General features: G+C 36.6%; 1 protein-coding gene across 1 annotated transcript; it reads left to right on the top strand.

Moving 5' to 3' along the window:
* The first annotated feature begins 1,844 nt into the window (after positions 1-1,844).
* Eif5a2 (eukaryotic translation initiation factor 5A2) lies at positions 1,845-14,368 on the top strand. Its single transcript, XM_027942215.2, has 5 exons — positions 1,845-1,991; positions 2,645-2,844; positions 3,401-3,505; positions 11,793-11,924; positions 12,235-14,368. Exons 2-5 carry the CDS (start codon positions 2,680-2,682, stop codon positions 12,292-12,294), a joined length of 462 nt encoding a protein of 153 aa, XP_027798016.1. The 5' UTR covers positions 1,845-1,991; positions 2,645-2,679; the 3' UTR covers positions 12,295-14,368.
* The last annotated feature ends 664 nt before the right edge of the window (positions 14,369-15,032 follow it).

Below are 15,032 nucleotides of genomic sequence, written 5' to 3' on the forward strand. Positions count from 1 at the left end.
GAATGAAGCTCAATCAATGAAATTCCAAATTCATTTTTTATGAGAATACAATATACAGTGGCAGTTAGAATACTGATTCTAGAGCCAAACTGCCCAGATTTCAATCTTGATTCTCTAATTTGCTACCTGTGTGATCTGGGGCAAATTACTTTTTTCTGTCTTTTTCTGTAATTCAAAAACTAGATAAATATGAGTTGTTGATGATTGCCAAGGAACTAGGTGCAGAGCGTGGATAAAGTTTTTGATTATAGTGGTGATTATATAACTGCTTTTGTTTTCAAAACTTATAGAAAAGTCAAATTTACCTTATAGAAACAGTAACTTAAACCTGAGGTTAAAAAGTAGGAGTCAAGCATTCCACTTTACATGTCTATTATACCACCTGCCACATTATCTCATAATTACCTGTATGCAAGTCTGTCTGCATGGCTACACTAAGGGTCCCTTCAAGGGTAGAAAATAGTCAAATTCATTTTGGCATCCCTGGGATTCTGTAACATCATTTGACACATAGCAGGTACTCAATAACTTTTTTTCAGTGTCAAAAAGGGGGGAAAAAAAAGTAGGAGTCAAGTTCAAAAATTCAAATGAAACTTTAATATGCCCCCAACGAAACTTTAATATGCCATTTGCCTCTATAAATACTCTTTAAATATTACTAGTCATTCTAATTACAACAGGGAAAGTTAGATGGTGTAAGATAAAGCAAAGTGGACTCACAAACTCTGGTTCATATCTCGTTCTTTTCATATTAGCAAGAAGCTGAGTTGTTTGTGGGTGGTTACTTGCTTATTGTAATGGTTAAATCAGACATCACATATAAAATATATGAGCAGCCTTGAGACATACAGAAATTGGAGAAATGGGATTACTCATGAGACAGTAATACCAAATCACAGGAGCACATGAAATGGGATGTAAAGTGGAAAGTAAGGTTGGAAGAGAGGTGTTGGGTTGTAAAATGGAACTGTGAAAAGAAGAGCATATCTCTTAAGAAACTTTATTTAATCCTATTCAAGTTTACCGGCTCCATGTTGATTTTGAAAACAATCCAATGGTTCAATGGTAATACGAATAAAACCCAAATTCTAGGGAATGTTAACGCCAAAAGCAAAGAAGGCCACTGCCTTCCTCAACTCCATTAACAGTCACGGGTATTAGGACATTTCAATGCTGCTGTACCTCGCAGGTGCTTTCTGAGTTCCCACCCGCTGAGTGACTGATGACTCTGGCGGGGTACCCGGTAGCAGTGGCCAACAAAATCTCACCAAGGGATGGCTAGGGTTCCACGCGGAACCCACAACAAGGAGCACAATAATAAATTACTGCACTTGGGTTCCTCTTGGAGGAGCAAGCATGGGTTCCAACTCGAAGGAGGCCAGAAAACTCAACCAGAAGCTCGAACCCAAAGTTCCCTCCAAAGCCACGAGGGACACTCAGGGAATTCACGTGCCTCGCGAGTTCTGAAGACCATCACGTGACAAAAGCCACGCACCTGAAAGCAGGGGCAACCCGGCTCTTGGCTAGGTTCCCGTTAATGTCGACTGAAACCCGATCTAAAGTTGGAGGGATCAACCAGCCTTGCCAGCGAGTTACAGTCAGCAACCACACTCCCCAAAGCGCTTTCCACGCCGGAAGTGCACTAATCCGCAGCACGTGGGGTTGCCAGAGCGCGCTTCACGTGACTGGGAGGGGCCTCGGGAACCTGGTAGCCAATGGTAGCCGTGAGGGGCGGTGCCTGTGACGCGCCGGGGCCTATCCCGGAAGTGGGGCTGAGGTGGGGGCGGGAAAGGGCGGGGAAGCCGGGGTGTGGAAAGTGTGGCGGCCCCGCCCCGTCTCTTGGAACTGCTGCGGCCGCCGCCACCGCCGCCGCCGCAGCTGCAGGGAGCCGGCGCGGGTACGCAGACGATAGGCGTTCTGTGCCCGCTGAAAGGTGAAGACCTGACCTGAGGAAGATTGGTGGAACTGGAACTGGAGCAAGCAGGGTTGGGGTATGCGGCCAGAGACGAGTCCTTACTCGGGAAGGGGGAAAGATGGATGGGAGAAGGGAGAAGAGCGCGCGTCCCGCCGGAGCTCAGGCCCTTGCGGAGCCCGGCCGAGCCCGGCCAGGGATGCCAGCAGAATAGGGGGCGCTTGAGCGGTCGGGGCGGCGGCGCTGCGGGTAGAGGGCGGAGTTTGCGCCCGTTGCCCGAGGTCCAGGTGCTGCCGGCCAGCTCCTTTTATTCCCTCATCATTAGTGGGGATGTGCGGCCTGGGCCCGGTCCCCGATGTGGGATCTGAGCGGCGGCAGAGGGCCGAGGAGCGCGGCGCAGGACGGTCGCTGGGCTGTTTATGCTGGGGGGGTGGGGGTGGGTGTAACTGGGGAACGAGACCTACTTCCCCCAGCGCAGCGCGGGTGAGCGCGGGAGACCAGTATGTCCCACCCCCCTTAAGTTCTTCTGAAGCTGCCTTCCCCACGTCCTCACCAATGGCTGGAAAAGTTTGTAGAGGCCGAAATCAGAAAGTGCCCATTAGATTTGAGTGGGTATCTTATAAATGCTGAAATAACGGACCCAAAATGCTTGGCATCTAACCTACCCGAAATGAAACATTTCCCTGCCTGCATGCCGGTTGTTAAAAAATGCACTCCAACTTTTTTGCGTAGGTTCCTCGGAAAAACTAGCATTTCCCCAGCCCACCATGGCCGACGAAATTGATTTCACTACCGGAGATGCTGGGGCTTCCAGCACTTATCCTATGCAGTGCTCGGCCCTGCGCAAAAACGGCTTTGTGGTGCTCAAAGGACGACCATGCAAAATAGTGGAGATGTCAACTTCCAAAACTGGAAAGCACGGTCATGCCAAGGTAAGTGCCCTTCCAAGTCATTCTTTGGCTTCTGCATTGAGATTTTGATCATTTACATTCCATTACAGATAATGAGTATCTATACTTAAAATTTTTTAGTAAAGACATTTTTTTTTCCTTTCCTCAGTTATTGAGTGATCAGCTATTGCTTTGAATGCTTAAAGATAGTATTCTCTTCCTGGGCCCTTATAATGTTTCATTAACTGGGAACTGAAACTTTCCTGAATCCTAGTGACCTCGAAGATCTATTCAGTTTACAGTTGAGAAAACCTTTACTAACAGTTCTAAGAAACCTATTTTCAGTCTTCTTATGTATTCTTATAATTGAACTACTGGGATTATAAACTATATTGAGTCTTGACATTTTATGATTCTGTTTGGTTGTTCACTGCATTTCAATTCTATGGCCACTACATTTTTTTAAGAAAGTAAAATTAGATGACCTTGGAAGGAGGAGAAAGAATCTGTCATAATCAGCATTGGTATTGTGTGCTCTTGGGTATGTACTGAATGATATACTTGGCAGAGATTAAGTAGGTTTCCTGTTCTCTATTAGGTACACCTTGTTGGAATTGATATTTTCACAGGCAAAAAATATGAAGATATTTGCCCTTCTACTCATAACATGGATGTTCCAAATATTAAGAGAAATGATTATCAAGTAAGTACTAATTTCCTTTAGAATGTTGATTCTTAAAAGTACAAATATTTTCTTCTAGCAGTAGTAATCTGACAAAACCCAACAGTAATTTTGAAGGTTTTCTTAATCAATTTTTAGGCACCACCTGTCTTACGAATTGGAGAAACAGATAGTGAGGTTTTTTGTTTTGTTCTTTTCCTAGCATTCCTGTATTTTTAAAAAGTTGAGCACATCTCAGACCAAGTGACTGCATATTTTGACTAAGTCCAGTATTTGGTAAAATTACTGTGTTCTCTATTGTAAAATATACCAAATTTAGATAACTCCCTCCTGAGTGTTTTATTTTTTTCCCCCTAATCAGAGCTAAGACTTCCAAGAAACTATTGGATTTCATGTTCCTACCAACCAAGTTTTTTAATTAATAATAGTAAATCAGAGTTTGGTATTCTTAAGTAAGGAAATAAGTTGAAAAGTATAAATATAAAAAGTATATGCTCACTGAAGATGGTAAAGAAAATATAAAAGCTGTGTAATTGGTTTATTTATATACATTGATGATGCTATGACCTTTTCTTAAATTAATAGATTTTAATTACAATTATACTTTTAGATAGGTTGTGTTTGTTAATAACATTTTGTTGTTCAAGATATTGATGGTAACCAAATAACTAATATCATAGAATGTGGAAGCTCAGATTAATCATAAGTAATGCTATACTTGGAAGTATTCAATTTCTATATCAAGCATATCAGAAATTCACCATATCAAACTCTTTTCTGTTAATTTTATATAGTGAGAAATACAAGAGTGGCACTTGTATTATTCAACTTAGACTGAATCCTTTCTATACCTTTCATTGTATTATATAAATTTTAAAAGAATATTGCTATCATCTGGTATTTACCCAATGATTTTCTTTTATTCCATCAATATGCAAACATAGTTTTATGTAGTTTTAGTGTAGTAACAGTTATATATTTTTACTTTACTTTCTAGGTTGCTTTGGAGTCATTGTAAAAACTTGAATTGTCTTAATGTTAACAGAAAGTTAGGTTTGTTTTTTTTTGCGGGGGGTGGATTTTGAGTCAAATAGATCTGGGTTTGGATCTAGTTTGGCCTCTTTCTAATTATATGGATTTTGGACAAGTTATGCAACCCCTCTGAACATTAGTCTCCCAGTCTACAAAACAAGAATGATGTGAGGATTAAATGATTAAACGTACCCCATGAGTAGATGAGTACAAAGAAGCAGTTCTGTTTGGCTCCCCTTTCCTATATAAAAACTCTACTTAATAATGTCATTACTGTTGGAACACTGAATTTAGATGTGGTACATAATTGCTCAATAAAAAATCATCAAGTGTGTGTATTTATTGTGTCAGTGGAGAGAGGGTAACAGCAGAATAAGAAAAATAAGGCTTATCATATAATTTTCTTTTGCCCTAAGTGTGAATACTTTGAATATTCAGTATGCATTATATTCAATAATATTCATTCAGCATCAAATCCTCATACCTGTTGCATGTGTCAGAAAGATAGTATCAGTAGTTCACATAATTACTACTTTGATCAAGTTAGCCAGTCATTGATTGGAGTTCACAATTTAACATAGAGGAAAATTTTAATCTGGATTTTATTTTGATGCATAATGAGGCCCAGACTGGGGTTCAGCAGATGAACTGAAGTGAGGCCTTGGGTGTAAAAGTTTAAATAAAGACAAGTCTACTAGGGCAAAGGGGGAAAAATCAGTAACTTTTTCACTTAAAATTTTGATATTTTGGGGCTGTGGCTGTGGCTTAGTGGTGGAGCACATGCCTCGCACTTGTGAGGCACTGGGTTTGAATCTCAGCAGTACATAAAAAGAAATAAAGATATTGTGTCCATCTGCAACTAAAAAATTTTGTTCATCATGTCACTTTTGCATTCTAATTTTTTAAAAGTACTGTACTAAAATATTTGATCACTGAGGGTTTATTTTTTTAGGGGGATCCTTTCTTAATTTTGCAGCCAAGACAAGTGTTTCAGTCCAACTTAATTCCAGCCATTAGTATATAATTATGTGGGAGAGTGGATTAAAGGTTGATAAAAGCTAGATAGTTTGGGTATAGATTCCTACTTTGGCACTTTTTGGCTGTGTGACCTTGGCTGGCAAGTTACTTAACCTCTTGTCTCCATTTCTTTACATATAAAATGGGGTATGAATGATAAACTTCTCATGGAATCATTTTAAGGCTTCATTAGTTAATAGGACATTGCATGGCATAGTAAATACTCAGTGCCCACATCTTCTCATTATCCAGCCAACATTATGGGACACTTATTTCTGTTCTTTTAAAAAAGTTCTGTGCTTACAGTTTTATTTATTGTGCTATGGAGAAAGTCACTTATCTATCCACATGCCTTAAGTAAATTCCTACTTTTTTTTTTTTTTATCATTTGGCTATGTTTAGTCCTTTATATTTCCTGAATTCAGTATTTTGAGTGTCAATTTGATAGCCAGCTAAAGTGAAATATGTATATCTGATCATTATAAGAATTTTTAAAAAATATTTATTTTTTAGGTGTAGATGGACACAACACAGTGCCTTTATTTTTATATGGTGCTGAGGTTCGAACCTGGGTCCTCCCCGGGCAAGGCGAGCGCTCTACCGCTGAGCCACAATCCCAGCCCTGATCATTATAATAATTAAAAATAAATATTCAGGGGCTGGAGTTGTGGCTCAGCGGTAGAGTGCTCTCCTGGCACTTGTGGGGCCTTGGGTTTGATCCTCAGCACCACATTATAAACCAATCAATCAATCAATCAATAAAATAAAGGTATTGTGTCCAACTATAACTGAAAAATACATTTTTTTAAAAAGTAAATGTTTAAGAAAAGAAACATTTGTAATTTTAACTTTGTGTATTTTTAATGTAAGTTCAGAATGAAAGAAATATTATCTCCTCAATTCCAAAATCAGCTTGGATTAGATGGCTAACTTCTATTACTTCTCCCAAAAGTAGTTATGGCCATTTGGAGCTCAGTGATGGTGTAAAATACAAATACATTCAGATGCCTTTGGAAATCTCTAAATTGATAAATCTAGAAATGCTCTTTCAGACTTCATGACTCCCCTGGGTTTTTTGGGGGGAGGTGGGTACTGGGATTGAACTCAAGAGCTGAGCCACATTCCCAGCCCTATTTTGTATTTTATTTGGAGACAGGGTCTCACTGAGTTGCTTAGTGCTTCACTATTGCTGAGGCTGGCTATGAACTCGCAATCCTCGTACCTCAGCCTCCTGAGCTGCTGGGATTACAGGTGTGCGCCACCATGCCTGGCTCTTGAATGTTTTTTAGAAAGTTCTGTGATGCTATGCATCCCACCCAAATTAAATGCTTTATGTATATTCACAGAAGTTTTATGTCATTCAAAGATTATTTTCCAGAAAGAAAACAAGTACAGGACACATAAAGTATATATTGTAGACTTTTGGATTATTGGTAAATTGCCAAAATGATGACTATTAAGTCCAAATAATAAATGATTTATCTTTTGAATGTTGAAATATGTGAGTTGAATTTTTTTTGTTGCAACTTAAAACACTAATGACGATAATAATGCTATGAATTTCCCTGAACTTAAAATCTTTTTATAATTTTAGCATGCTCTGTGGATCATTGTGTTCCCTCATGGAAGCCAGTCTTTCTTTGGGAGTAGAACACCTCAAAGCCAGTAGAATCCAGTATTGAAAAGACAAGAAGCAAATAATTTGCTATAGTATCATTAAGGGTAATAGTGAGAAGTACTACCCTCTTTGGTTTTTAGACTTGTGTATTCTACTTTTGGGAAAAATAACTCCATATATGTTGTAACCTACTACAAAACAGCCCTAGACCCACAAAGTATTACCCAGCTGGTGATGTACATGAATCTTCAATAGGTCAAAGCACATAGTTTTGGAATGATGGAGTTCATGAACCAGTGATTTCTTTGGGTATCTTCCCATTGTCTCATTTTGCCTGTAAAATGAGATTTTTTTTTAGTTGGAATTTATGTCATGTGAAATATTATGACAAGAATGAAGCATGTGGTAAATCCAGATGGGATTTTAGCAGGAGCACTACATGTAGGAAAGGCAAACCCATAAGAGTCTATTGCAGTAAGTTAAATCACTGCCTCTACCATGAAAGAAGGGATACAGTGTTATCAGATAGATAGCTGTTCCCTTTGGGAAATTGTGTCAGGGATCCTGTGCTGGTGTCTTCTGTGAGGTTCTCAGTAGAGGATATTGTCAGATCAGAGTTAGTGGGAGAACTCCTGTGTCATTGAGCCCATTGAACAAGGACTGGAACAAGGTACCAAAAAGAAGCTGAATATCATTCACAGAACCCTCTTTTCTACCTAATTATTTACAACCTATTTTATAGCAGGTGCCCTTTGGTGAGCATTCATGGGATCTGGTCTTTAATTTTTATGGAAAGGTCCTTATTATCAGCAGTTTTCCTATCTTGTTCTTTCAGTGTCTTTGACCTTGCAGCCCAGCTCTTAACTCTGGCCCATAATCAGTATAAATCCAACCTCTAGTTCTCTGTTCTCCCACATTTAGTGGCCCTATCCCTTACCACTGCTCAGGGCCACGTCCAAATGGTGCATTATACTATGCATTAACACCTAGAAATTATTAAATTGTTTTTGTTTCATGGTCAACTGATTATAGGGAATTTCCCATCAAGCTATTGGGATGAGATGAAAGGGAAGAAGTATCAGTGTGAGATAAGAAGGTGCTTTCTGCATCCGAGCAACTTATACAGCTTGTTTGTTGATCTCATATATGCTACTTCCTCTTAGTGATGAGTGCTACTATGCATATCCAGCTTCATGACTTGGGTCAGTTGATGGTGGTGTCATTTGCTTAGGTGATATAATGGTAATGTTCAAGAATTCATTCTCTACCAGGAACCACTAATTGTGAGGAGGAGCTTGAAAGTGCTAGGAAAAAGAAGGAAGAAGTTGAAAGAAATAGGTCTTACCTAAACAAGTCTGTTTTAAAATAGATTGAAAAGCAGAATTCACAGATTAAAGCTAACAAAGCACTTGTAATGATGCTATATCTTCTCCAGCCTTCTGCTGCATACCAATAATACAAATGCAGGCAGAAAAAGTTTCCCTTTAATTCCTCCCTTTCAGTGTTCTTATTTATCCTGGCTATGTCATGGACAGAATCTATAATGACTAATTCTCCCTACACCCTTCCTTTTAGTTCATCCTTTGCTTCTTTAACTTATTGTGCCTCCCGACATTTAGTGGTGCTAAACATATAGTGCCCTTTATAGAATTCTTATATGCCATGGCATTTTTCCATCTTTTTATTTTGGAAATTTTCAAAGTATCAAAATCCTGTATACAGTGCATCATCCAGCTTCAACAATTACAATACATCTTGACAATCTTGTTTCATCTATACCCCACTGTTTTAGTCAGCTTTTTCACTGCTGTGACTAGAGGACCCAACCAGAACAATTGTAGAGGAGGAAAAGTTTATTTGCAGGCTCAGGTTTCAGAGGTCTAAGTCCATAGAAGGCTGGCTCCATTCCTTGGGGTTTGAGGTTAGACTGAACATCATGGCAGATGTTCAGCAAGCAGCTCACATCATGATCAGAAAGCAGAGTGTCTATACTCTCCAGATACAAAATATATACCCCAAACCGCGTCCCAATTCCCACCTCCTCCAGCCACACCCTACCACATCAGTTACCACTCACTCAGTCCCTATCAGGGGATTAAATCACTGATTGGGTTTAGACTCTTTCAACCCAAACATTTCTCCTGTGAAACTTCTTGAATTGTCTCACACATCAGCTTTTGGGAGACACCTCACATTTAAACCATAACACCTACATCTATTTTTTATTCTTGTAATTTCTGCCTTTTCATTATTTTGAAGCTAATTCCAGACATTTTCATTTTATCTACAAATGATAAAGCAAAAAACAAAACATATCACACCTAAAACTTATTAATTACTTAGTAGTATCAAATATATCCCATCAGTGGTGGTTATTGTTTTGTTTTATAGTTTATCTGAGTCAGGACCTAAATTAGGTCCATAAAATGAGATTGGCTTATATATCTGTTAATGCTATTTTAATCTATAGCTTCTCTCTCATACATGTACTTGAATTCTCTCTTTCTCCAATTTTTTGTTGAAGAGACTGGGTCATTTGTTCTGCAGACTTTGTCACAGTCTGGATTTTGCTAATTGCATTTTCTTGTTTAATGTGTTCCTCTGTCCTTAGTATTTCCTGAAGCTTTGGTGGTAAGATGAAGAGATGTGATCAGATTCAGTTTAGCTTTTTCTTTACTTCCTCTTCCTGCATTTTTAAAGAAGACTACTCTGAAGGTGATAATTCTCTGCAAATTCAAATTTTTTCAGGACAATTAGCAAATTTGAATATGGATTATATATAAGATAATAGGTTATCAATATTAAATTTCCTGATTTTGAAAAATAAACTTTATGTATTTAGTACTGAAAAGTCAGGATCTGTGAAAATTATTCTCAAGTGATTAAGTAAAAATAAGACTGTATGATATTTTATGTTTTACATATACAAAGAGAAAGTGCACATGTGGATAAATGTTAACCATAGGCGAATCTAGGGTAAAGAAATGGGATTTTATTGAATTCTTTTTGCAACTTTTCTATATATAATTTTTTTAAGATTCTTAATAATTTAAATGATCAAATAATTTATTTTCATTATTTTGTTTTTCTGCAGCTTAGTTTTGTTTTTGAAAACTTGCAATTTTATTTCATATCGCAATTTATTTTAATAAATGTTTAATGTTTATACATTGTTTTACTAGATATTTTGCACTTTTACATTTGAAGTGCTTTCTATATTTTACCCCACAGTTTATTTTACGAATTCCTAACTCTTAAAAAATGCCAGTTTATAATTACCAAAATACTAGTATTATTTGGTTCCTCTGTGTCAGTCACTAGTTGCAATAGCAACCTTTAACTTTGAAGTAGTTCGAGTTCCACTTTAGCAAATTGCTGAAAGAGCAGAAATGAAAGATCTGCCTTGTAAGCATGTGGTTAATTGTTTAAACATTATCCTTCTTACCTCAACCTCTTTGTTCTTCACTCCTTTCCAACTACCTCACAAATGTTTGAGTAACTAAGAAGTTAATTAAAAGTGTTAGCTGGGTGCAGTGATGCATTTCTATAATCCCAGTTACTGGGAGACTGAGCAGGGGGATCAAGAGTTTGAGGCCAGCCTGGACAAGTCTGTGAGACCCTGTCTCAAAAGAAAATGTTTTATTGTTGCTCTGTAGGATGGCTTTTTTGATTTTGAGAATTTAGATATATTTGCAAACTCAACCTCTCCCATGATAAGTGGAGTTTCTGTGGAATGTCACTGCAGATTTGGTAAATGGTGTACATGGAGGAGAGCTTAGAAACTTGGTCCATGTGGTATGCCTGGGTTATATCACAGTGGTTAAAGGGAATCAAGGACCACATCTTTGACTCCTTTGGTATGTGTTAGCAGCTAGTCTTCTGGATGATTGGTCTTTTATGAAGTCGTTAGAATTCTAGGCACACTGATGGTGCATATGCTTTTAGAATAAGTGAGTAGGGACTGGCTGTCTCCTCATTTCAGTAATAAAAGAAATTCAATTATAGCAAAACTGTGTTTTTTTAATATTAGGTTAATAACTGGATTTGCTTCATTAATGTCAATAAGCTAGTGTTTGTTTTTAATCTGTTATTAGTAGTGAACTAGAGATAAAAAATTGTTAACTTTGGTTGTAGTCAAATTATAATAGAATTTTGTTTGTAGTAGTGCAAAATTGAAAATAATTTGATTGCCCAGTAATGGAAAAACAGTTAATTCAGTAACAAGCATATCCATGCACTTGTGTAATGGTTAGATAGATTAAGGTAAGTCTATATTTTCTAATAGAAATCTAAGGCCTGAAAAACAGCTTGCTGAAAAATACTGATCCCATTTTTTTTTTTTGAAAAGCAACCATATTTGTGTTGTATACTTAAATGTAAATGCTTCAGAATACACTGTAAAAGCAGTCTAAACTGCTGAATAATACAGAGATTGGGCAGGAAGAGTACAGGAAGGAATGAATTTACTGTATTTGAGTCTGTATTTTATACTTTGGTGCTTTAGCAGTTTTAAACACCAACAGTATATTAATGTATTACATATATTTATATAAATTAATGTGGATTGCAGTTTAACTGTGTAACATTACAAAGGGGTGGATATAATCTAATTAGTATAAATTTTATAATTTCTTCTAATAGCTGATATGCATTCAGGATGGTTACCTTTCCCTGCTGACAGAAACTGGTGAAGTTCGTGAGGATCTTAAACTGCCAGAAGGTGAACTAGGCAAAGAAATAGAAGGAAAGTACAATGCAGGTGAAGATGTGCAGGTAAAGACCTAGGAGAAGATTGTGTTTTTTAAACAATTTTATAAAAACTTTGGCCTAAATTATGAAGTGTTGAAATATTTATAGTTCTTTTTTTCCCTATTCCTTGGAGTGTCTTGCAAAACCCCAGTCTGAGAAATTCTACTTCAGGAAGCTATAAAGAAAGTAGATGATTGGGGAGGGGGGTTGTTACCCCTTTCCAAAGTCCATATACACAAAATATCTGCAAATACACAGTATATGGTAAATTAAATATATCTTGTATATGTATTGCCTTCTGGGTAACTTTTGCCTGCATTTTTTTTCCTTCTAGGTGTCTGTCATGTGTGCAATGAGTGAAGAATATGCTGTAGCCATAAAGCCCTGCAAATAAATGGGGACATAAGGCATGAGCAAACAGTTTAGGTCTGGATCAACTGCAGATCTAAAGTTTGGTTCTAAGTTGTCACCAAAGCTATGGCCTTCATAAGCAACCTCATTTTTGTTTTTTTTAACTGTTTTGAAATTGTGCTGGTTCATTTTGCTGGTAGTTGGTAACTTAACCAAAAAAAAAAAAATCAAGATATATAATTCTTTTTTTTTTTTAAATTTTGTGTCTTTCCTATAACATTCCTGTGGTTTTCAGTATGTGAGTCCAAGAAACATAAAGCTTCAGCAAATGTGATTTGTCTGAGCAAATCATTCCTTAATTTTAATAAAATGATAAGTTAAACCAGGGTTTTAAAAGATAATGTAGCATTTGGTGGTATTGAAATACCACGTTTAAGTTGAATTGCTTTGCATTAATTTCAAACTAATGTCATAGAATACATAAATTATGGTTTAAAATTGTCAGTTTTAGCCTGTGTATGGCAAATACATCTTTAAACAAAAATCATGTTATTAAAAAGCGTCAGGTACCTTGGTGGTTGTGTGGAATGATATACATTACCTCGATCATACCATTCTTTGCCACATTGTTGGTAGACTTACACCTTACATGGTGGTTTTAGTACTTGCTTGTCATTGACAGAGGGACATTGAGCTGTTGGATGAAAATGAGCATGTTAGACTGTAAAGAAGAAAAAAAGGACAGTGGCAAAGGAGGTTGGTCAACTCTAGGTTTTGACTTGAGACCTTTGTAATCAGCATAAAAAATAGAAAGTAGCTTTTTAGTTATATTTTTGCTTTTAACTTTTGTCCCCCTTAACCCCCTGGCACTGAAAGGACTGACCTGCTTTACAGGACACTATGCAGTGCTTTTTTTGCAACCATGTTGAATAAGTGTTGGCATTTATCAGTAATTGCTCCTTTTCAACCATTTTAAAGTATTTTTTTGACCTTAAAATATTACTTAGACTAAAACTGGGAATTCTTAAATTGAGTTGGAATTCTTAACTTTATATTGATTTGTTAAATTTATGCATATTTTTTCTAAAGTGAAATGAAAGTCAATCATGGAAGAAATGTTACTTTATTTAAAATTATTATTTAACTTATTTTAAGTTTATGTATTTTTTCTGTTTTCTGTCTTAATTCAGTACTGATGTAAAATAGAACTAGGAAAGAATTATATAAGCCAAATTATTTTTTAAAGAAGTGTTTCAAGTGACATAACTGCACTTCCATTTTTTTTAGATCATTCTGTCACACACACACACACACACATATGTGTGTATCACACACACAGGAGTATATGTACTCATTCCAAATTTACTTGTTCCAAAATAAGACATCATTATAGAGTTTGTGAAGACCTTTAACTCAATAGTAATGATTATATTGGAGTGGAAATCATTTATCTCAGTAATGCCTTGATTCTCTAAGACAAGTTCTGAGATCTCTCCCATCATGCCTTGACCTCGAAGGGCTTTGTTCCTGTCATCTAAAGAAAAATATATATGATGATGTAACTGATCTAATCAGTGACTAGAAAGAGTGTTAGGAACATAAGATCTCCAAATTTTAGTTGCTTAATTTGTACACACTTTAAAATCTTGTCTTGGCCTCAGCAAACCCAGTTAGACAAGAAGCAAGATACTTTTAAGAGAAGTGCAAGGAAGAGGATTCTAAAGCACAAGAAATATTGAGGTGTTATAGTAATTGATTTTAGTATGACATTAGCTTTTGCCCATCCAAAGCACAATTAGGAATTAGGCTAAATTCTTTCCAGTATGCTATTTAAGTATCTACTACATATTGCTCTAGTTTTTGTAGTTCTATAATCTCTAATGTGTATCTTACTTGCTACTGGTTGACATTACCCACAGGAATTCCAGAAAGTTATTAATCTGTGCTGCTTGCTGGTCATTCATCTGGTCCCACTTAGCCATACTAGAGTTCTGATTTAGTATTAGTTCTGGATTAGCATGCCCTTGTTCTTTTCCTAATTTGTCAAATTTCACATAAATATGTTTTCAATTGTGATATAAGTATGTACAAATGATAATAATGCATCTCTATCTCCATACCTTGAATGGCAAAAGTTATTTATGCATAAGTATTGCATTTTAAATACTATATGAAGTGTAAATACTCTAACATAATTATATAGATTTTAAAGATATGGGACTGTTTATTTTCACATAAGTCAATAGATGTTTCTCTAGAACAAAATATTTCATTTAGTAAAGCTTTATAAATTGTATTAAAAGGAAGCAGGGAACATATATTTTTTAACATAGAACAGAAGTGACTTCATTCTTTTTTGACATCAGAGAAATGTTAAAAGTTGATTCCTACTATTTGTTGTACTTTTTTGTAGCACAATGTTAAATATCACAAGTTACCATGTGCAGAATATAAATTGTCATGTTGATAGATTAAACAATGATATACCATTTTTGTCTGTACACATTTCACCAGTTTATAGACAGTATTAACAGGTTTCTTTCTAAGACAACATGTTTTATTTCTACTGTGAAGACTTTGTTACACCTTATTTGCTACAAAGTTGTATACTCTCTGACAGATTCAAATCATTGCTGCTTTGACTCAGCATTTGCACCATAACATAATTGTGATATTCTTTCATGCTCCCCTCCAAGGGCTGTCAGTCACTTGAAGAAATTGTTGCTAATGAAGCTCTTGATTCAGTTTCCCTTAATGGTACAAATTTCTGTACCATGCTTT

Source organism: Marmota flaviventris, chromosome 8 (genome assembly GCF_047511675.1).
Source record: "Marmota flaviventris isolate mMarFla1 chromosome 8, mMarFla1.hap1, whole genome shotgun sequence".
In the NCBI taxonomy this organism is placed as follows: Eukaryota; Metazoa; Chordata; class Mammalia; order Rodentia; family Sciuridae; genus Marmota; species Marmota flaviventris.